At 40.5% G+C, this 24,146-nt stretch overlaps 3 protein-coding genes across 3 annotated transcripts; all 3 read left to right on the forward strand.

The window, feature by feature from the left end:
- The first annotated feature begins 965 nt into the window (after window positions 1-965).
- Window positions 966-6,587, forward strand: ogfod1 (2-oxoglutarate and iron-dependent oxygenase domain containing 1). The gene is made up of 13 exons (XM_053419406.1): window positions 966-1,249; window positions 1,955-2,100; window positions 2,184-2,230; window positions 3,440-3,540; window positions 3,629-3,745; window positions 3,855-3,946; window positions 4,360-4,488; window positions 5,284-5,397; window positions 5,474-5,553; window positions 5,644-5,903; window positions 6,009-6,137; window positions 6,275-6,333; window positions 6,417-6,587. The coding sequence occupies exons 1-13, from the start codon at window positions 1,090-1,092 to the stop codon at window positions 6,573-6,575; spliced, it is 1,593 nt and encodes a 530-aa protein (XP_053275381.1). The 5' UTR covers window positions 966-1,089; the 3' UTR covers window positions 6,576-6,587.
- Window positions 6,588-8,319: 1,732 nt separating this feature from the next.
- Window positions 8,320-15,583, forward strand: tradd (tnfrsf1a-associated via death domain). Its single transcript, XM_053428838.1, has 5 exons — window positions 8,320-8,405; window positions 11,893-12,046; window positions 12,130-12,410; window positions 13,422-13,569; window positions 14,607-15,583. Exons 2-5 carry the CDS (start codon window positions 11,896-11,898, stop codon window positions 14,903-14,905), a joined length of 879 nt encoding a protein of 292 aa, XP_053284813.1. The 5' UTR covers window positions 8,320-8,405; window positions 11,893-11,895; the 3' UTR covers window positions 14,906-15,583.
- Window positions 15,584-17,799: 2,216 nt separating this feature from the next.
- Window positions 17,800-23,174, forward strand: gnao1b (guanine nucleotide binding protein (G protein), alpha activating activity polypeptide O, b). The gene is made up of 8 exons (XM_053428826.1): window positions 17,800-17,917; window positions 18,088-18,130; window positions 20,884-21,025; window positions 21,398-21,558; window positions 21,665-21,793; window positions 21,911-22,040; window positions 22,472-22,625; window positions 22,728-23,174. Exons 1-8 carry the CDS (start codon window positions 17,800-17,802, stop codon window positions 22,913-22,915), a joined length of 1,065 nt encoding a protein of 354 aa, XP_053284801.1. The 3' UTR covers window positions 22,916-23,174.
- Window positions 23,175-24,146: the final 972 nt, after the last annotated feature.

A 24,146-nucleotide genomic window follows, 5' to 3' on the forward strand; every position in this document is an offset into this window, starting at 1 on the left:
TTATGTTCAAAGTCATGTGGTCCTGGAGTCATCACAACACAAACCAGGCTGTTATTATACTGTATTTTTCTACATATTTTAGGTGACATATCCTAACTGTATTAACTGAACAAACCACATGCTGGCTTTGCTGCCCTGCACATGTAAATATGTTTTTACTTCATCTGTCCTAATGTGGAATGTTACATTGAAAAAACATTTCTCTAAAGCCGACCTAATAAAACTAACAACTGTGCTGTGACCCCAAAATATATTGTCCTTTACATATGTTTGAAGCATCTAAAGTAAACTCAGTTAAGCTTAATTTCAGATTCATATCACTATCAAAATAAATCAAAACAAACAAAATATAGAAATACAGAGAATAAAAACGCAAAGCCTTGTGTTAGCCAAGTTACTCCAGAAAAAAGATGGGTGCCTTGTGGTACTTAATGTCTTCTCAGCAATTGTCTTTTTAATCAAATTTTGTCTATTAATCAAAACATTTTAACATAGAATCACTCAACACAACATGAATGGTCGAAACATTGCCACCAACAAACTTGCTTTTTGCACTTGTCCATCTTGGAAGGCTGAGCAAAACTCTGGATGCATCATGTTATTATATAACAGACAGAAGAAGAAAAGAACATTATCAACTAATCATGTGTGATTTTAACCAATACTAAGAGTCTTATTCTAGAAGCATAAACAACCTAAGTGAAGAAAAGGATTTCAGGGTTCACACATCAAATATTTTGCAATTAGATTTAGTTCCATCTTCCCATCTGTTCAATGGGGGCTTAACCCGAACATATCAACACCAGCAAATCAAATTATGTACTATAGTAAATCACTTTTTTTTCTCTTCCATAAGTACAGCTTTAACACACTTTTCATTTCAGCCATACTCCAACATGTAATATTAGTTTTCTTCCACGTGGTTCTCCAGCTCTGCCTGACAGTCTGTACTCGGGGCAAACACAACCATAGACTCTCACGTCATTTAGCAGCGACGGCCGCTTCACTGACTCGCACACATGTGGATGTTGTCAAAAGCTCTTCATAAACTGCATGTTCAGCAGGTTTTAGCAGCGGGTGGTTAACCTGATGGCTTCTAAACGGCGTCGGGACGGAGGTGGCGACGCAGAGAGGAAGAGGAGGCAGAAGAGGAGCGAAGAGAGAGCGGATCTGGGCTCAGTGCTCGAGGACGAGCAGGTGAGGGTAGCCGTGAAGGAGGCGTGGAGCCGTAAGAGCCGCTGCATTCTGGGTGAGGCATAAACAAATAAACAAGTAAACAAGACCACCAGTGCGGCTGCTGCTGCTGGGTCTGTACTCAGGATGATTCATAAATATTCAATCAGAACAAGGCTGGAAAAATAAACACATGGTCACTACTTCTTTCTTTTTCTTCTTCCTTTCTAATAACAATATGCACACAAGGGTTTGTAGGTCTAGTTAGGACACTCATCGACATAGTACATTCCCTGACCTAACCACAACCATCCAAACTAAATGCCTAACCCATATCCCTACCTCAACCTGGTTCTAATCCCAAAACCAAGTCTTAACTCTCAAACAGCCCTTTGAAAAAGTAAGGCCCCTTCCAAAAATGTCCACACTCTGTAGAGTCTATGCTATAAGTACAGGAACACACACACACACACAGACTTGTTTGTGCAGTTATCCTCACTGGGACTTTGACTTCCATTCATCCTCCTTTCCCCATAGATATAAATTATTGCAGATTTTTTGATGTAATTTAGAATCAGGGTTACCATTTAAATGTTTTTCCAGGAGAAAGCACTGACACGTGTCAAGTGTCTCGCTCAGTACGTCTTTGTCACAATTATTTTTTGAACTGATACTAAATGGTCCTTATGGCCAAAAAGCATGAATACTGACTCATATATTTTAGCAGATAAATGTCTAACAGCTCAGTTGGCCACATTATTTTTTGTTATTTTTTATACAGGGGATCTGGAGTTGGACTGCCACCCTTTCCCTCACTGTGTCATCAAGAACTTCCTTGGCAGCGAGACCTTTGTAGGAAACCTGCAGAGAGAACTGCTGGCGCTCAACTTCCACGAGAAGTCAAATGATCTCTACAGATTTAAACAGGTAAACATCACAGATTTAGTCCATTGGGTTTGTGTCGTTAACTGATGTTACAGTACCTTCACTTTGTTGTTGTTTCCATCCAGTCAGACGACTTAAAGAAGAGGACAGAGCCACATATCGCCGGACTGAGGTGAGACTTGGCTTCTGCTCTGATTGTTTTGCTCTAAGTGTGGATACATAGACTGTATTTAAAGATGGAGGACATCCGCTTTATATCTGTTTTCAGAGGTCGCCGGCCAAGTAGAGTATTCCAGACATCCCTTTCCCTTACCACGCTTTCCAGCTCCAGGAGGCGCTATAGAGCCCCTATGGAAATGTTTTTTTTTTTAAGTCCTTCATTTTAAGCCTTAAGTATTTTTTAATTCCATACACTGTGACATCCAATTGAAAGATGGGCTACAACAAGAACTCTTTTGGTGGGCGAGACAACCTTGTGTGCGCTCCTGTTATACCAATTGCCTGTTGTTTTTAATGTTTTGTTTTTTTTGTCGCTTGCTTTGTCATTGTTGTTTGTTTTCATGATTGTCTGTCTTCATGTTGTTACTTGTTTAATGATGAGCTGAAGACAATTTTTCACAAATGTGGATAATAGGTTCTTTTCTTTTTTAATAAACTGTAAATGTTACCCAAAGGGTAGTGAGAGATTCTGAGGTCTACCTATCAGCTCCACCAGGTGGAGCCAGAGTTGACCTTTGTCACCTAATTAGTATATTTTCTTCATGGAGGGGTGATGATGATCCAAGTTAACATCAACACTGGGACTGTGCAGGAAAGATAAGGGGGAAGTGATTCAGCTGCAGCTCACATCACACTCAGTGAAAACCTGTATAGAGAATATTTCTTCAGTGGTGTAACAGTGCTGACTCTGTCATTACAACAGTGTCAGTGAGATTTTAAACCACAAGAAAGAAATACACAACACCTTGTAGACTCAAACAGCAGGTACAAATACAAAAAACCTTTATTTGGATATAATGTGCAGTTTTTTCATCATGTTTATGGTCAGCTGTGTTTACTGTGCAGAGACTGTAATGTGTAATTCATTCCAAATACTTATTTTTTATCATATGGCACAACACCTAGTGCAGAAATGCAGCCCTGGAGCATAAACGTCATAATGAAATGCACAATAACGGCCTCTGCTTGTCATCATCTATTATTTATGTCACAACAAAATGTCATGGTAGGCTGTCAGGCAGTAGACCAACCTGTCTGTGTGCTGAGCCTGAGTAAATGTCTCCTGTTATAGAATGTTAAAGGTTCAGCTTTACCGTCCCCAAAGGACATGTGACAGTCACAGTGAATTGTTGTCCAGATTTTTCTGTGTGTTTGTTTTCAGATCAGCCCTGTTTGGGCGTTTCCGCTCCTGGCTTGGTGAAGTGTTGGGGGTTGAACTGGAGCCCACAGTGGATATTTCCTGTGCCAGATATGAATACACAGGTGAGCCTGCTGCTCTACTCTCAACAGGAAGGACTGATTTATATTTTAGACACTTGAAATGAATAAACTCATTCTGTTGTCTATCTAGATGTTCTGTTGTGTCATGATGATGAGTTGGAGGGAAGGCGCGTCGCTTTCATTCTGTATCTTGTGCCGCCGTGGCAAAGCAGCGATGGGGGAACACTTGATCTTTACACAACAGATGGTGGGTAGCTGATGTGTGTGTGTGTGTGTGTGTGTAAATGTGTGTGTGTGTGTGTGTTTCTTTCCTTTAGACATCATAAGTCTCATACATTTTTCATCTTTGTCATCAGGTAATTTCCAGCCACAGAGTATAGTGAAGTCGCTCGTACCCTCATGGAACACGCTCGTCCTTTTTGAAGTTTCCCCGGTGTCATTTCACCAAGTAAGAAAAAGTGCTCTGGTGTTTGTATTCAGGTTCTCTGCAGATCTTAGACAGTCCCACGAAAGACCCTTTTATATTTTTTTGTTATGCGGTTTAATAAAAAACTTGTATCACCAATAATATTTTTCCATGCATCCAACCATACACACATACATTTCCAGATCCAGGTCATGTTTAACGATTGATTCATTATATTATTAGGTTTAATTTAAAGACATATATATCTATTTAATATTTAATAGATAGTTTTAGGCCTATCATTTTTCATTTATATCATTCTTAGCTCTGCTGATATAAAAATGATAGTTTTAAAATGGTGTCCTATATGAGGACATATATCCTTTTTAAGTTAAACCCTGTATATTTCTGTTGCACCAGAAGAGCAATCTAGAGGTTGTGTCTTTGTTTTCCAGGTGTCAGAAATTTTGTCGCAGGATAAGTGTCGTCTGTCCCTGAGCGGCTGGTTTCACGGACCGTCTCTGGAGCGTCCTCCTCGCCACATAGAGCCGCCCATCCCGAGGAGTCCACACCTACCACGAGATGTGAGTTTGTTCAAAATGTATATAAACACAGTGTTATTTTACCATCTCATTAGCAACAATAGTAGTAAAGTATATTGGGTAAAATCCATGAACTTCTTTCTTGCGAGAGTAAAATGAGATGATCAATACCACTCACATCTGTACATTAATTATTAAGCTGATGCCAGCAGTCACTTAGCTTTGCACAGTGGTTCTCAACCTTTTCAATGTAAGACCCACCAGTTAGATCAGGCCGCTGCAAACAACCTTTTCTTACTTTAAGAGGAAATTAGTCATAAGGAACATGAGGCGTGATACTTCTTTATTTGTTCTCCTCCCCTGAGCTGCCACACAGCCTGTGTGCAGCAAGAACATCTTCTCTGATCCGACTCTGGACCTCCAGATTAAAAAAATTAAGTTCTTATTACAGCGTATGGGAAAAAAAAAATTATTTGTTCACGGAGAGAAGAAAAATTAGATTTTATGTCAAAACTGTATCAAATATGTCCATTTATTTAGAATATATTATATTACTTTTTTCTCCACGACCATCTACCGACCCCTTGAAATTATCTTTAAAGAGCAACCATTAACATGTTATATCTCATTTGTTTAATTCAAAAAGTGTTAAAATGACATAATGCCTTTCTACAGGGGTTATGATTGAGCTTACACCCCTCCTCCTCATTTAACGGATGTGAACATAGCATTGATTCCATTTACCTCCTGCAAAGAAATCAAATAGGTGTATATCCCAAAAGGTCAGATGACTCCTTTAGCATATGATATATATTCTTGTTTATGTGTTGATGACAGGAGACTCTGCTGCTTGAGTGGGTAAATCCCATTTACATCGACATTTCCTATCAAGAACAGATCCAGGGGGAATTTGAAGAGAGCTCTGAAATTCAGCTAAAAGACTTTTTCAAGGTCAGTGTCTTCCCCATTTCCTCTTGCTCACTTTTGCCCACGAGCTCTTGTTGATCGATGTTGTGTTCGTCTTCAGGAGGAGAAGTTCAGGGCGGTGGGTGAAGCCCTGCGACTCTCTCAGATTCAGTGGACGAGGAGAGGTCCGCCCAATAAGAGGTGGGATCATTTCTCTGGTTAACTCTAGTCTGTGATGGATGGTGTATTTAAACGACTAATTACATGAACCTTATCTGTGCGTGCACTCAGATGCTATGAAGCTGCTAATCTGGACTCCGTGCCTCAATGTGTGAGCGAATGCTTGGAGCTGCTTCGTTCAGAGGCCTTCTTTCTGCTCCTCTCCAACTTCACCGGCCTTCGATTGCACTTCCTGTGTCCCGCTGATGATGACGATGATGAGAAGAACAACGAGGAGGGAGAGAAGAAGGAGGAGCAAGAGGAAGCAGGGGAGGCGGAAGCCACGTCATCGTCAACAGAGTCTCCATCAGCGAATGGAAACAGAGAGAAGGGTGTGTGTCAGATTGAGGTGTTGTCGACTGGTTTGTACAGCTGTGCTTGTGTTTTGACTCGATGGTTCAATGTGTTTGTGTGTGTGTGTGTGTGTGTATCCTCAGAGCTGAACACACCTACATATTGTGGTGAACTGCGTCGATGGTCTCATGGCGCCTACACTCTGTTGCATGATGGAGAGGCAGCTCGAGCAGAGTATGCTCTGGATCTTCTTTTACCTTTTGGCTGTGCAGGTGAGCACATACACACAAACACACACATACACACACACACACACACACTCACACATACACACACACACACATACACACACACTCAGAACTTTCTGTCTATCAAATTTGTGACAGTTACTGTACGTTATGTTTCGTAGACTGGCAGTCAGAGTTTGGAGGCTTCTCGTGTTATGTTGCTAATGAAGAGGATGAGGAGGTGAGTGCTGATCACACCGAGAAGAGCAGGTGACTCTTCACTTATTGTCATCATCATCATCATTGTTTTCATCTTCCTCACAGCTCCTGACTGTGTATCCAGAGGACAACTCCCTCGCCCTCGTCTACAGAGACAAAGAAACTCTCAAATTTGTCAAACACGTCAACAACAAAAGCTCTTGTGATTCTGCCGAGAGTTCAACCAGAGCATTTTATGACTTTTCTTTTGTGTACTATGAATAAATATTCACATCAGTCTTGTGTTTCTTTACATCTTTTTTTATTGTTTTATTTGTACATGTGTATAGATATTACCCAGGCATAATTATCTATTAAAAGTAAGATGAGGTTTTTCAGTGAGATAAGATTGCTCCCTTTTCATCCACATATACGATTTTGGTTTAATGGACAGTAGACATGATGCAGTTTACACCTGCTAAAAGCATGTGAGAAGTGAGAAGATAAGTGAGAGTGGATGAGATGAGCCGGACTCCTCGTCTCACATGTCAGACAGGTGTCCTCCGTTTGATTGACACAAGAAGCAGTGAAGCCATCTTGGATTTTTGCTTTAACTTAAAATGAAAAGATTAGGAATAAAGTGTATTTGATATTAACATGGACAGAGCTTGAAAAAACATCTTGCCTTATCCAGTTTATACTGAGATAATGTATTGCTTAATCAAGTATACCATACCTTTTTTTCAGTAAGAGCTGAAATATAACTTCGACATGACGGAATGATGCTGATATCATTTGACATTAGCAAGATAATCAAACAAAAACTTAATTTTACCAAGATTTAGTTACAATCAAATTTACCAACAAATATGTCTTTTTCCACTTCATATCTTTGAACAGCACGTTAACAACATAATCTATTTCTTCTTTTATTTGTAACTCCATAATGTTACCCCTTAATGTTATACCAGTTTTAAGTATGAAGACTGGGGTTGAAACTAATGATGGTTTACCATTACTGATTAACCATTTATTCAATTATTTTTAAGAAAACATATATAAAAAAAACCTAGGGTGATATGTTCAAAATGCATGTTCAGACTAAGTGAAAAACTAAATCTGATGGAATCAGCAAATACTTGACATGTTTACCTCATAAATAAACAAAACATTCAATTAAACTATCAAAAATAGATAGTGATAAGATGTCAATCGACTAATTTGTCTCATTTCATTACCAGTAGATACGATTTACGAGTATCATCATACATCTTTGTTGACCATCACTCAGCAGGTCTGTCGTTATCGTGTCCCTATTACTCTGTATTATCTGGATCTATGAGAATTGGATCTGCAAATTTGTCACAATTCACACCACTGATGTAGAAAATGAATTATGACAGATGCTCATGTTTGTAACAGGGCCCAGTCGAGTTTTAAGACCTAAATTCTGAGAGTTTGTATTGTTTGTTGGATGAGTTTCCTTTTATGAAATTCTTTAAAAAAAATGTCTGTGTTCCAAGAAAGTAAATAGATACAATTAAACTTAAGTAGTATTACTCTGCTACATGAGTTCTGCATGGATGGACCTGACAATTATTTATATTATCAGTACATCTGATTACTTTCTTTTTTAACTTTATTGTCCCTGTTGTTTTTGGTTGATGTCAGCTTATAAAACCACAGTGAGTAGTGACTCACAGCAGGAACACGGGGGCTGTAGGTAAGCTACAAGAAAACTGAGAAAATTAAGAGAAATAATATTAATACAATAATACAGTTTGTCCATTTCACCAATCACCTCCTCGCCTTTAAACACGTTATTGACCAGTTAAACCTCTTTATGGATCCTGTGTCACTCGTGAGAAGTTGTAACGTGTGAAGGATAAGTGTGTGAAAAGCTTCGCCCTACATACGAACATGTTTAAAAAAACACAACAGACATTTCCTTCCCGTCATGACTTTTTCCCCGGGCGGAATCTAGATAATTTCCACCAATCACAGCTCGTTTTTACCTCTGCCAAGCCAATGGGAGGCCAGGACGTCCTGAGCTTGTCAGTGGGAGGGATCTCTCAACAGGAAGCGTCGGCGAACAATATAAGCAAAAGTTTGAAGGTAAGTTTGAACCGACTTTAAAGGTGTTATTCTGCACATTAAGTGGAGACAGCAGCCTCCGCGTCTGCTCCCGTGCCTTTTAGCTGCGGAACGATCTCTTGATCGGCGGTTTTGGACGAGGTTTTTACGTCAGTCGTGTCTGCTGTACGGGAGCTTCACCCACACGAAGCCTGCTCACAAAAACACACAGCACCAGACTCCATTCACATTTCTAACCTTTTAACACAAACTCTTTGGAACTTGAGAGTTATAGAAGAACACAACTTCTAACTCTTGTTGAATTGATCAATACACAATACTACTGTAAAAGTATTGATTAAAACAAATCTTACTTAAGGCTGCATTAGTCATTTAACATGGGGCCCAGAATTCATCCCCCAACATACATACATATTTATATATATTATACCTAAACACATACTTACATATACATACATACTTTTTTATGTTATACATACTTATATATATTATACATACCCACACTTACATGCATACATACATAACATACACACTTACATACATACATATACATAGTGTATAAACAAGTAAGTACAATATAGGTACAGAAATTATTGATATATTTATTTCTTTATCAGCATAAAACAAGTTGGCAGACATGAGGAATCTTAATAATTTATGTCTTTGTAGTTTGGTTAAAATAGTAAAATAAATCTCTGGTAGCAGCTTCTTAAATGTTGATATTTTCCAGTTCTTGTTACCTATAAATCATCTCAACATCAACAAGGCTCACACTATATATTTATATTTATTTTATGTAACAGTTAAAAATCAAGTTTGCCAGATTTAGTATTAATGAAACAAACCACTGATACAGATGTACATTATTCCATTGCTAGAAAAATACCACCTTACTTGCCTGATGTCTTCGGTGTGTTACTTGGCGTAGAGAAAAATTTGAGGTAATCTTATAAAACATAACCTTCCAACTTGAATTATTCTCTGAGAGCACATTCCTCCGCCATGCTGATTGGTCACTTTATCACTATACTGCATTCAGATATTAAGATCGGAGCAATAAACCATGCTCACAGAAACATTCTGCAAACTATTTTAACTGTTCATTACTATTAGCACTCTACACATGCCTGATTTTTCTCTTAAAGCCATTATGAGGCTGCAGTAGTCTGAATTAATCGAATTAATTGAATTTATCTTGTCTAGTTAGTGAGGAAACCTCTAAAAAATATATATTTTTGGAAGGAATACTGCTTCATTTGTCAAAAACTAATTTCCTAAAGTATCAAATTGGCTTCAATTGAAGTTTTGAATGCATTTTGTAAAGCCCATTATGTTGTTGTGTTGTTTATTTGTCTGATGATTGATTTATAAATATACACATAATATAAGTTTGTTATTCTGCCTGATTAGATCTGTTCACTGGAATGTGGGCATTTACTGACGTGACATCTCCTTCTTTCTCCGATTACAACAACAAACTTACACCTACATCATAGCAGCACATGAGGTTTCTGACATCTTGTAATTCCCAGAATAACTTCACATCCACCTGAAGCTTGATTCCCATGGTTATGACTCAGGACGTTTGTACGGCTGCAGAGTTGGATTTGTAAGGGTTGTTTGTTTGTTTTCAGGCAATTTGTGTTATATTTAAGATGTGAAATGTATATACAGTCAGATCTGCTTAGACTGTGGCACAATTTCATAATAATATTAAATATCTTAATGAATTTCCAAATTAATTTATTAAGATTTGAAAGAATATTGAAATAACGTATATGTTGATACAGAAAACTGCTCACAAGTAGTTTTGATGAGAACATAACAATTTTAGTTATTTCTCTGGAACAATATCAGTGATTTGTTTTTCTTTCTTTCATACACGAGAACTTCCTGCTTTTCTCTGATTGTATTTTGTTATGAATACAAACATTTTATAGACTTACTGATTCCTCACACGTTGATACTGACAATAATTTTTAACATTTAGTTTTGGATTCCTTTATTCTGTTTAGTTTGCATCTGGAGCTCTAGGACAAAATAGACAGGACCAAGTTCATCTTGCATCATAACAAAGTGGATAAATTACAAACTTTTTGAACCATGTTCTCTTGTGGATTAATTATTTTCTTTTACCTTAATGTCAGACGAGCTATCCAGGGAATACTAGATGTTGCCTTTTGGCAGCAAAATCTAAATGATATGTTTTAAGCTCCTGATGATCACTTAATCCTCATATATCGGGTGAATTAATCTCACAGTATACTTCCAGAGGACCGGTAGATAGGATAGCATATAATTACATACTGGCTAAGTTGTGGAGATTCCTGTAGAGCCAGTCTCCAAGCATACTGTGTATTAGTGGAGTACGAGGACTTGTACATAATCCAGCTCAGGGGATGCTCTTTCCTCGCAGAGCGCCGTGCGTCCTGCATGGAGACGACACTAAGGGAGAGAGCTGGAGGGCGTCAGTAGTTCATCCAGAGCGCAGGAGTCAGGGGCAGGACTGGGGGAGGGGAGAGCTGAGATTAAACATGTTTTTATGTAATGAGGGTTTCAAAAGGAGGTTGGGGTAAAAAAAGGATAAGATTGAATGAGTTCACAACAGCCAGGAACCAGCGGGACAGACGTGGTTTTAACTCCAGGTATAAACATATTTCTGTCCGTCACTGGTCCAGTCAGCTGGACTCACTGGATGTTATGTTAATTATTGTAATGGTGATGAAGTCACTGGAAATGGTCTCTTCTGCCCCAGATGAAAGAAAATGTATATTTAACTGTCCATTCTGTCAAACCCGGGGAACAACTCAGTGCTACAGTTATTCAACAGATGTTTTTCTCCCCATGCGTTTATTATTTTATTTTTGCACAGCACTGAAACTTAATCAAGCTGCTCCAAATTTCACAAACTCTAAGATATCAGTCCCTAAACATGCCTGATTATTTTTCATCAAGATCAACTAATCATTTCCTGGAAAATGGTGAAAACTGTGAAAGATGGCCTATCTCAAAATGTAGAAAAAAAAGATAATTGAAAGCAGAAAATCTAAAAAATTACTGACCTTTTAACTTGGAGAAGTAATCTGACATCCCTGTGAGGAAACGTAGGTTAATCCTGAAATTCAATGAGGATGAAAAAAAGCCACCTGATTTCTCTGTGAAGATAATGAAACGTGAGGAGATAGTAACTTCTTGACCCTCGCAGCTCCCAATGACAGGAAGCTGTTAGACAGGGTTTTTACTCTATTTGAAGTTAGAGAAAACGCAGATACTGACATGGGGCGTACGTGTGATATTATGAAAGGAGCAAACAAAGAGGTGATAATGATTTTTCTTCCAGGTAATTTTACAGCAACTCGACACAAACACTTCTTTGGCTTTACCTCATCACTATACTGTCAGTGTCTTTGCAGTTGTGTTGTCTCAGTCTGCAGCTCACACAGAGGATTCATTGACATTTCCTCACCAGTGAAATTAAGGCGTGATGTGTGTCTCATTTTGTATTCAGAGTATGGCGGACAAGACTGTGGATCATGGGCCATGGACAGGATGTGCAGTTATGTTTCTGCAGTCGCTCTGTCCCAATGTGAACCTGCTCTCTCTCTACAAAGACCGACAGGGAAAGTTCCTCGTTTTCAAAGTCATCAAACTGACACTTATAGGTGAGCATGCCAGAAGAGTTTTTTATCACATTAATGTATTTTCTCTCATGTCTCTTACATTAATGAATATGTCCTGTTGTCAGATTCTGCAGGAGGTCTGGGTGGTTATGAGATACTGAAGGTCCATGACGCTGATCCCTTCCTGGGGGTGGAGGTGAAGTTTGTGGATGTGGCAGCATGTCAGCAGTTCTTGGAGAGCTACAGCTCCGGAGCGGTGCGTCAGTCTCTCTCTCAACACGCCTGCCGGCTTTTTGCTCTGCCACAAGAGCTTATGTTGAAAACCCAGTTGAAGGCCAGCACGCACATCCTGGACCTCTACATGGACAAGCTGGAACTTTGTCTACAGCACATCCACCTTTCACAGGTATTCTTCTTGTTTCTGTCTCTTCTTTCAAGCCGGATGACGTTGTATTCATATTCATATCAATAGAAAGTGATTCAGTGTTGAGACCTGGTATTAACATCAGTCTTTGGGCAGCTCTAAGTACAACATACACCAACAAACACACGCACACATTGATAATTGAGCCGTCTAAATAGCCAGACTGTACAAAAACATCATCATTTGTTTTTTGCGAACATAAATTATGTATGTATCTATTTGCATATAATGCGAGGACCTGATATCTGATTACAAGTGGTAAATCAGGACCCAAGTGGAGATTCAACACCAAGTGTGAACTAACAAACTGAAGACTTTCTACCTTTGATAGGATGAGTGGAGACATACGTTAATACCAGGACTTGACTATATTCAGCTCCCAGTGTCATTTGTAATTGTGGCTCCACATATTGGGGAACTGCTTTCCCGAGTTGATGGGAGCAGGTACAACATCACCTAGCTATTGAACATAAGCAGTGACAGCGGTGAGGAAGTTTGGGAAGAGAAATACTATAAATAACAGAAGGATCAGTGGTCGTCCTTGAAAGATGACACCCTGCATAATTTGCGATTCATACAACCTTGCATTTAATAATAATTGACAGGTGAGTGTAGCTGACTAGACACCAGGATCATCTGTGGAAATATATGTTAAAGTGATAGATCAGGATGTGAAGTCAACCTTCGCAAACAGCATCCACAAAGAAAACTATTGCAAAACTGCAAGATTGAACTTGTCCCAAAAAATAAATAATGGCAGCATAACAGGAAGTGAAACTTGTTCAGCGGGCATCACCGTTTTTCCAACACTTTTCTCAATTAATGTAGTCAGCTACATTTGAAGGTGGATCATACGATTGGTGGATCAAGAAGGTGGAAAACGTTTAAAAAATTGAAAATCATGTCCATGGTAGAATTATATTGTGTAATGTCCTAACCTGTGTGGCTTCATTGCATTGGCTGTGTTTTTGCGTGTTTGTCATTTTGCATAAGCCCGAGCGCCTGCGCGATGAGGAGATTGAGGACCTGGAGCAGCAGCTGCAGAGTCAGGCCCTCGGTCCTTCGCCACAGTCCACCTTCATCACACAGGAAGAGCCTCCTGTCCCCAGCAACTGCTTCCAGTTTCAGAATAAAGTGGTTGGTGAGTCATGATAAGTGTTTTTTTCTGTTTACTCAAGTATGTCCTTCACTGTAGACTGTAGCTGAAAGAAGCCGCAGTGGAGACGGAAATAGCACCTTCATCAAAGAGGTGTTTCAGTTAGAGATTCTTGATCCAGTTTAATAGAAACCTGTCGATGGGACCAGTCAAATGAGGAAAGTATGATGGTATCTTCAAATCTCCATAATTTTGTTTTAGTATGATTTAGGTCATTTCTATCAATTTCATGCACATCACATTACACCAGTCATTTTCAAAGCATACCAAACCTCACTTACTTCAACAATGAGTTACAGTGACAATATTACTTTTGTGAAGTATTTTTGCTGTATTTGAGCTTAGGAACTTCTGTTCCCTAAATACCTCCTTCAAGTCCTAAATTACCTATGCATAATGAAAACTGATTTGACAGTAGGTAAACCAAATTCTAAATAGAAAATAAGACAAAGTAATGTCTGTCTCCTCCGCATCCTTTTTCATACCCTTTGACCGTTTGAGGTGTCTTTGGGATGAGCGGGACAGATATCAATAGGCCTCAGAGTGGGCCCCCGAATGAGTAGGCCATCAAAACATCCATATAGGTTTCACCTGCCCTGCACGATAGAGACAGACAGAAACGGTTAGCGACCGGCTGGAGAACACAGTGGTAGAGAAAGACATTTCCTTCAAAAACCCAAACACGTGAAACATTTTTTTGCTACTTTATATCAGTTGTTTGTGTAAATTAACCAGTTTAATTTATAGGCTGATACTATTTTTAAAGTTTGTAACCCTTTATCTGGGTCTCCCATAAATAACAATGCTCCTGTTGTACTTGGAAAAAGCTCTGATAAATGAAATACTTTACTTTAAAATAAATCCTGATGATGTCCTTTAAGGTTAAGGTGGACAACAAGGCTGTTGTATGTTGTTCTGGGAAAGGTTTACTGTTGACACATTCACACAGTTTATGTAATCACACATAAGTACAGTTTACATTAATGTCTTTTTCCTTCATCCTTTATCCCTTCGCCTGTCAGAGGACCGAATGCTGACGGCAGCAGATGTTCAGAGCTTTTCTAATGGAGTGGGCCGTCAGTGGAAACATGTAGGGAGGGCCCTGGGGAAGAGCTGCCGCGCTCTGAAGGGTCCGGCCATAGACAACCTGGCCTACGAGTACGAGCGAGAGGGGCTGTATGAGCAAGCCTATCAGTTGCTCAGCCGCTTCATCCAGGCGGAGGGGAGAGCGGCCAAGCTGAGCCGGCTGGTCAAAGCACTGGAGGACTGCAAACTCACCAGCCTGGCTGAAAATATTCTGGACGTAATGCCAAGAGAGTAACACACACCTGTGCTTTTGTTCCACGTGTACGAGTCGTGAAAACTGAGGCTGACAGGTCCTCCCTACATCACGAGTGGTTGACTCTGTCCTGCCTGCTTTAATTTACAGTATGTTTGTTCTTGATTGACGTCTGTCATCCTCACGTTCAAAATCATTCCTGTGTGTGTGCATGTGTGTGTATGTGTGTGTGTGTGTGTGTGTTTTGGACAGGTTGTGTGAACCCAGGCTGACATCTCTGTGAGAATTGGGTGATTCATATCTTGATTTGATTTTCAATCATTAGTATTATTGAAAATTGTTTTCATCTAGATGAAATGATTTGTCATCACTGTTAAAAATGTTAGTTTAATGCACTGTTTTTACTGTTATCATTGACCTCTTTTATCTTTGCTTTATATGTGGATTTACAGATGCAACCTGTCGGGTCATCTTGTTTCTGAACAACTGACGGTTATTGATTTTTTTTTTCTATAAAATGGGTGCATACAAATTAAATGGTTGTGAAAAAAAGTCTTCACGTTTGTGTTTAATGCATTAATGTAATTAAAATTGAAAAAATGATTTTGTCAAAATTCCCTCAGGTATAATTTGGAGTTAATCCTCCCTCCCTGCTTACCATCACTCGCTGTCACTCACACACGTGCACATGCTCATATGATTAAACTGCTGATTACTGATCGGAGAGTGTGTGTGTGTGTGTGTGGCTGTGTGTCAAGCTGCAGGAGCTTCGGGTCACAGAGGTGGAGATTGGAGCTGAGGTATGTGTGTGTGGGTGGGTGGGTTTTATCTCTCCGCCTGGTTGTCAAAGAGGAAATTTACTGATGGATGGAGTCTCCACTGGTTTCATTGTGAATCCACTGTAAAATCCCAACCCCCCCTTTTTACTCCACTTGAGCATCCGTCCAGATGTGATGTGTGGATTAGAAGCTTTTATCACACACACACAAACACTTATTTCTGCTTTATGCTTCCACTCTACAACCCCCAGTGTAGACAGATACAGTTTTATAAGTTATGAAAAACACAACTACACAACTTGCTTTATGTCTACTGGGAACTTCTACTACTGAGGAAACTGACATTCTCTCACTTTTGTAGGATTTATGCGCCACACTTATACAAATATTACACATTTAAAAACTGACTGGTATAATCAAATAAGTCTAAATAAGGTCACGGTTATATGGTTTAAAGTTAAAAATGATGTCGACTCAGTTGAAAACACTGCTAAATGGTACTTTATTCTTTCTATCTGAGTATGCTTAGTTGAGAATTGCTCTTTTAACCTCCTCTGAAATGCAATATCATACTCACATGAAGTAGAATATAACAGGCTAAATTCCTAAGTGAAGTAAAAGTAGCTCCAATTTATATAAGCTGTATTGACACATCTATAGTGTAGAATAAGTACAAAGGCCTAGTATTTATTTCGGAATAAAATAACCTAAAACCTTATTAAGCACACATGTATTATATATTTAACAGCTTTTCTGTTAGCGCATCCATCTTGGTTTGACATACACATCAGATCGGAAGAGGCTTTTTGCCTCTCAGTTTTAGTAACGCTTATAAAATCTTACAAAATCAATCAACATTATTTTTCCATAGTAATGTAAATGTAGTACATGTAGGCTTGTACATTTATTAAATGTAGGCTGGTATAGAGGATAGTAAATGTTGCAAATGTAGCATAGTTAATAAAGTAAATGTTGGAAATGTAGGCTAGTAAATGCAGTTTATGTTAATGTAGTAAATATTGTAAAAGCAGGATAGTACATTTTGTAAATGTTGTAAATTTATGCTAGTTAATGTGATAAATATTGTAAATATAGACTAGTCAATGTAGGAAATGCAGGCCAATCCATGTAGTAAATGTAGGCTAGTAAATGTAAATGTTGTAAATTAGTTAAATAATGTAAATACAGGCTATTGAACATATTAAAAGTTGTAAATGTTGTAAATGTAGTTAAGGCTATTAAGGTATACTTGTAAATGTTGTGAATGTCATAAACGTAGTAAATGTTATAAATGTTATGATTGTGGTAAATGTAGTCACGTAAGCCAGTGAATGTTGTACATAAATGTTTTGAAATAGCATAAATGTTGTAAATGTAGTTGTGAACTATGCAGCACTGGTTGTTTACATGATTGAACGTGAGACTTGAAGTGAGGAGTGTGCAGCACTAGCAACAGCCGCAGCCGACAGAAAAGACAGATCAGACAGAACAGACAGAACAGACAGAGCATCACTTCCACATGAAGTCTGTTTAATGTGAATAATCTTTCACAGGCCGTGATTAAACCTCGGCCCTCTGACGTCACACAGATTGTCTGCGGTAGGTGAGTCTCGCGCGGACAGCCGTGCGCCCTGCTCGTGCTCTCGCGCCCCTCCTGCCTTCCTTCGTGAACACATTCGATGAAACCACTCGCGCTCCCTGTCATCATCATCATCACCATAACCACCATCATCTTCATCATCTTCATCAGCGCCGCCCTTTAGAGAGAGAGAGAGAGAAATAGAGAGAGAGAGAGATAGAGAGAGACAGAGAGAGAGAGAGAGAGAGAGAGAGAGAGAGAGAGAGAGAGAGAGAGAGAGAGAGAGAGAGAAAGAGAGAGAGAGAGATAGAGAGAGAGAGACCCTCTCCCCACCTAACAACAACCCCAACCCCGCAGGCTCGAGCACAACGACCCCACCCCCCAACCCCCTCAGAGCGAGGGACGGTGCTATACACACTCTCGGAGTCACGGAGGAAGGAGCGTCTGTGGATCCCGGCTCTTCTGCCCTCAATCCGGGCCTAATGCTGTAGCGGACCGCGCGGAGGTAGATACATCGCGCTGACAGAGAGTCGGTGAGGGACCAGAGCGACGACGGGATTGTTCATTCGCCTGGAAACATGGGATGTACACTGAGCGCCGAGGAGCGCGCCGCTCTGGACCGGAGCAAGGCCATCGAGAGGAACCTGAAGGAGGACGGCCAGACGGCCGCCAAGGACGTCAAACTGCTGCTGCTCGGTAAGAGGAGAGCCTCCCGGGCCGAGTGGCTGCTGGGCCGCCGGGCCGCGGGGCTGTGGCTCGGCTCGGCTCGGCTCGGTGTGCTGGTGGTGGCTGGGACTGCATGGGGCGGAGGTGCTCTCCGTGGTTCTGATTTCACTGCTCTCACTCTGCCCTCCGTTTCTCCACAGGCGGCGGAGAGTCCGGTAAAAGCACCATCGTCAAACAGATGAAGTGAGTGATTTTGATTTTGATTATATTTTACCGTTTTTATTTCTGTTATATTTTACATCTCTGCGATAGAGGCAGAGTGAAGGGCCCGAGATTGCGCCTCCCCTGTCTGCGCTCAGGCAGGTTGAGCCGCCATGTTTCGAGAGGCCGTAGCCCCGGAGGAGAAGAGCCGGTGGCTCGAGCTCCTCCTGCGGAACCACAGTGACGCTGGTGCCGAGGCCGCACCGGTGCGTCCCGCAGGGCGCTGTTCACTGCCCTGGGTGCTGAAATGTAGTTAACGAGGGTTTTAGTTGACTACAGGGAGCGAGCGACTGGGGATATGTGGGTGTTGTTCCTCTCTCTCTCTCTCCCTCTCCCTCTCTCTCTCTCTCTCTTCCTCTCTCTGTATGTGTGTGTGTGTGTGTATTACAGTGAGGTCACTACAGCTCCATTAGTGAATACCTCTGCTTTTAATCTTAATGGCTTTAAGTGCCCGATATCGCCGGGAGTACTTTGCCTATAAAGCGGATTTACGCAGAAATATGGCTCCTAAACCCGCATCTAAACCTTCCCCTTTCTAAGCCAAATCACCCTTTTGATGTTTTTTTTTTTTTTTTTAAATCATTGTCGGTGATTTCTCTAAACCTCTTAGTTAAGTTTCTCGATGTTTCATTCGCGGTCCATTGGATATTTTGTCCCGTCTCGGCCTGCGGTGTGTGTCTGTGCCTCCTGCTTAGCTCAGCCCGGCCTGCAATGCACTGACTGCGCCCTGCCTCCTCCTCCTCCTCCTCCTCCGCCTCCTCCTTTTCTTCCTCCATGCCCTGCTTCTTCCTCTTCCCTTCACCTCATTACCCTCCCCGTGTCTCTGGTTTGTCCATAAGTCACTGCTCCTTCCTGGAGTCAAGACACTGGAGCTGAAGGGTGTTTACTAACAGTCTGCGTGGTTTGTATTAGCCTCAGCAATCCAGCGATGGATGGGTACATGCTATAGGCCATACAGTTCAGGTATTGAAGGGGATATTTATTAGGCTATGCTCTGCTGTGATTTTTCTGCTCATCATCATCATCTTCATCACATGCTGGTCCAGGGTTTCTTTTATGTAGTCCAGGCCTGGCTGTGGTCGTACAATTACACGAGTTTCTAGGAGAACCTAGAAAGCCACAAAAGCAACTTTGTAATACATTGTAATATAAATTGTCAAAATGAAGGTAGATTCACATCTGTAAAATGTGAGTTAGATTAATTGAACGAGAGCTAGCTTCATTGAAGAGAGATGTACTTCTGAGGAGGCTCATCACTTGCAGCTGTAGAAATGTCAGTGGTTTCTATTTTTACACGTTTCAGACTCTGTGATTGGTCAGTTTAAGATTTCATCAAATGCAGAGGCTGCTGAGCTGAAATGATTCGTCCATTCAATTAAAAATTGATCTGCAACTACTCCGATCATCCATTAATCATTTGTTTAAGCAGAGGTGGAATAGAAATCCACCAGTTCTAACTTGATTCAACGTGCACATTTACTGGTTGTTCCTCTGGGAGGTTTTGGATTGTCATTCGGTTGAAATGAGCAGATTATGAAACTATAGCGTTTTTAACTACTTCTGAAAACGTTTTAAACCAAACATCAAATGGAGAAAAATTTAAAAGATTTATTTATAATGAGTATATTTGTTATTAGCAGTATTAACTGTGTATTAATATAAAGGTCTTTCTTTGGCATGTGAAGCTTATTCACTTATTCCAGATTATTTACATTGTACAATCTTAGAAATCTACCTTCTCATTCAGGTGTTCCCTCAGGTAAATGTTTAGCAGAGGCGATAAACAACCAGAAAGCTGAATAATCATTTGGTATGAAGGAATAATAGCTATAATATTTACTTTTTAGCAAAAATGCCCCAAATCAGCCTGTTTCTGCCTCTAAAATGTGTTTTTTTGTCATACATGAAAGTAAAATAAATATCTATGGGTTTTGGATTTCATCTGCAAATTTAAAACAGACATTTCCACTATTTTCTGATAATTCTTGGACAAATAGATTAATCAGCAGATTCATCAATATTAAAATACTTGAGAGTTGCAGCCCATGGTCATTTAATGGCTTTCGCAGTGTAAAACTACACCTCTACTACTTTTCCCTTAAGATTAATGTTTTATTTCACTTTTTTATGATGATGGTGGAGGTGTTGTTTGATTCACGCCAGGTGGTGGACCTCCTCTATAAAACATCATTTTCATAATGTCCTCTGATGAAGAATTTAAAGGTTAAAACCATCATCCCTCATTTATTTCCCATCAATCACTCGTCACAAAGGAGGCAAAGAGAAACAACGGGGATCTTAGATTTTCAGATTCAGGAAGTATGTGACTGATATTTTGTGGATTCAGTGCACATGAGGTCAGGGCGGATAATTAATGTCAACTAGAGTTTAACCATGTGGAAATAAATGTAACAGTAGAGTCTGGTGTACAGAGATTGATCAGTGCTCTGATTGATTCCACTCCTTTGTCCATCATAAATTATAAATGACTTGAAGTATCACATTGCTCTCCAAGTATAGTGATCACAGACCAAGAATATGATACATTTCTGTCCCATCACACACTGACACACTAAAAGATGCACACACGCACACACACAGTTCAATAATCTGCCTCTACATTTGGAGCTTTTAGTTTGAAAAGTCAATTGTTTAGGTCTGGCAGGAGCATATGGACGTGTGTGACTTTTTCTGTTTAGTCTGAGCTTGTGTCTAATATCTTTGTGTGCCTGCAGGATTATCCATGAAGATGGCTTTTCTGGGGATGATGTGAAGCAGTATAAGCCTGTGGTCTACAGCAACACCATCCAGAGCTTGGCAGCCATCCTCCGAGCCATGGACTCACTGGGCATCGAGTTTGGAGACAAGGATAGAAAAGTAAGTCTTACACCTTGCCCCCCCCCCCCCCCCCCCCCCCCCGCCCTCTTCCAGTGGAAACGTTCACCTGTGGACAGACTAGAAAGTGAGATTTTATTTATCCAACCTTAAAAGGCTTGAAATGTGAGTCTTCAAACAGAAGATTTCAGCAAAGATTAGAAGATGTTTTTTTTTATACCGTCCATTAAAATCACAATATCTGTGATGGTTAAGATGTTGACTTGAAGCCCCTCACGTGGACTAGATAAAAAAATGAATCATTATGTATAAAATAAAGAAAGTCACAATAGCATTACAACAGATTAATTAGGATAAATATACAGATACAATCGTGTTCCTCTTCCCCTGATCTTCTGAAATGTGTTTGTCCAGGCCGATGCCAAGCTGGTGTGTGATGTGGTCAGTCGTATGGAGGACACAGAGCCGTACTCTGCAGAGCTTCTTACAGCAATGACGCGTGTCTGGACCGACGCTGGGACTCAGGAGTGCTTCAACCGTGCCCGTGAATACCAGCTTAACGACTCTGCTCAATAGTGAGTAACCCTAAAAGGATTCCTGTTTTTGCAAAGAGCAGACAAATGAAAAAGAGCAGTCTTCTGGCTCTGCAGTCGTGTTGATCTGTCTCTCTGTTGTCACCAGCTACCTGGACAGTCTAGATCGGATCGGGGCACCAGACTATCAGCCCACAGAACAGGACATCCTGAGAACCCGAGTGAAGACCACTGGTATCGTTGAAACCCACTTCACCTTCAAAAACCTCCATTTCAGGTAACGAACACAGAGTCGTTGTAGCGTCACAGCTTTATTTTGTTAATGGCATTTAGCCAATTCATTAGGTTCACACGATATCGCCTCTGCATCCACACTGACTTATTTTTCTTCCAGGCTCTTTGACGTGGGAGGTCAGAGGTCAGAGAGGAAGAAGTGGATCCACTGCTTTGAAGATGTGACGGCCATTATCTTCTGCGTCGCTATGAGCGGATACGACCAGGTGCTCCATGAAGACGAGACTACTGTAAGTGTGACTCTGTTGTTCTCTGGTGCACGGATCATAGTGTTTCTCTCTCTACACAAGTTATTAATGTATAACAAATTATTAAAATTAAAGGGCTTCACAATCTGTACCACACCCTCAATCCTACGAGGATTGAGGGTGTGGTAGCCTACGATCTCTTACTGTTAAAAAAAGGTATAGAATCAACACGAAGAGCAACAGAGGAGGGATTCTTCTGACAGGACACTACTTCGACTAAACAGGAAAATTAATCTAGGGATTATTTTATTCCTTTATCTAGGATCTATGCAACAACTCAAAAATGATTAGATTAACAATATCAGTACATCTAATCACTGAAATAAACATATAACAGGTCTTAGACGCATTCACAGTCAGTCAAACTGAATTTTGTTCTCCTCTCCTCACTGCTACATTTATTCCTCCCGCAGAACCGCATGCACGAGTCGCTCATGCTCTTCGACTCCATCTGTAACAACAAGTTCTTCATCGACACCTCCATCATCCTCTTCCTCAACAAGAAGGATCTGTTTGCTGAGAAGATCAAGAAGTCCCCACTGACGATCTGTTTTCCAGAATACACAGGTGAGTGATTCCCGTTGTTTGTGTTCACTCTGAATCAGAGCACAGTGACGAACACGAATCCCTCATGCTCTCTGGTCTCTTCTCTCCCCATCTTGTCTCCAGGTGCTAATACTTACGACGATGCTACTGCATATATTCAGGTTCAGTTTGAGAGTAAGAACCGCTCTCCCAATAAGGAGATCTACTGTCACCTGACCTGTGCCACAGACACAGGTAACATCCAGGTAGTGTTTGATGCCGTCACTGACATCATTATTGCAAACAACCTGAGAGGGTGTGGCTTATACTGAGGCCTGGCCAAGCACAGAGGTTGTCATGGAGAGTATGAGGTGTTAATAATGATAATTTTGATGATACTTAAACACATAAAATATGTAATTCTACACGTCCGAATGGACCCAAAGAGCTGCCGTCAGACACCACACTGGATTTATTGCCATGATTTCTCCCCTTTTGTCTCTTTTTTGATTTCCGTACACAACCCCAGTTTTTGTCATATCAAAATGTGTTTTTTGAGCTGAATGTTTCATGTTTTGTTGATGAACGTGTCAACAATTGGGACGACACAGGAGTCGCAGCTCCAGAGGCCAGAAAATACATCACGAGGGACGGGCACTGTCATTTTTTAAGCACAATGTTGAATATTGTCTCATTCTTTATGTGATGTTTTTTTTTTTATGTACAAGTCTCGAGGCATTGACATCTGCACCACTGAATACAACCTCTGGTGCTCCATTTGAAGAGCTGCTGTGTGTATGTGAGTGTGTGTGTGTGTGTGTGTGTGTTTGTGTGTGAAGGTGGAGATAATGGTTGTGATGTTGGGGAGGTGCTGTACTCGTGGCTGAGGGTTGTGGTTGGAAAGAAGGAGGCTATTTTAACTTACAGGCTGGACAAAGCTCGCCGTTCCTTCGGCCCCACACATGAATGAGCAGCCTGCAGGTCTTCTCTCTTCACTCAAAACATAATGAAAGAGACCATTCTTCTGTTCGGAGTGGCTGTCTATTTCCATTGGCCGCCTATAGAATGCGGATTCGCCTATCAGCCAATGAAATTTAATAAAGAGATAAAAAAAAAATATGTGTCATATTGCTGCCAACCATCTTGGAACGACAGTGGATTGGTATCACAGCTCACACTATCAACCCTTATTATTTAAGATTTTAAGAAAAGATTTTTATCATCATCGAATGATTTATGTAATTAACCCTCATGCCCGACATGCCTCCTCCTACCTCCTGATATCCCGTGCCACATATTTATTTCCTGTCATGAAAAACCGGGGCACTACGATTATCTGTCTAGGTTCAGAGGGTAGAAAGCAGCTCTCCAACGACATCTTGTTCTCTATGTGGTGCTTTACCCCTTCGATGTGAATCTGTGTAGAAATAGAAGACTGCACAAGGAGAACAATATTATTTAAGGCAGCCTGTCTTGGGAGTTGGGATTTTTTTTTAACTCTTTTCTCCCCTGATCAGTAAACAGGGAACCACTATCCCCTGTCTGTCACGTTTATCTTCTCAC

The sequence above is a fragment of the Pleuronectes platessa genome, chromosome 1, assembly GCF_947347685.1.
Source record: "Pleuronectes platessa chromosome 1, fPlePla1.1, whole genome shotgun sequence".
Taxonomy (NCBI): Eukaryota; Metazoa; Chordata; class Actinopteri; order Pleuronectiformes; family Pleuronectidae; genus Pleuronectes; species Pleuronectes platessa.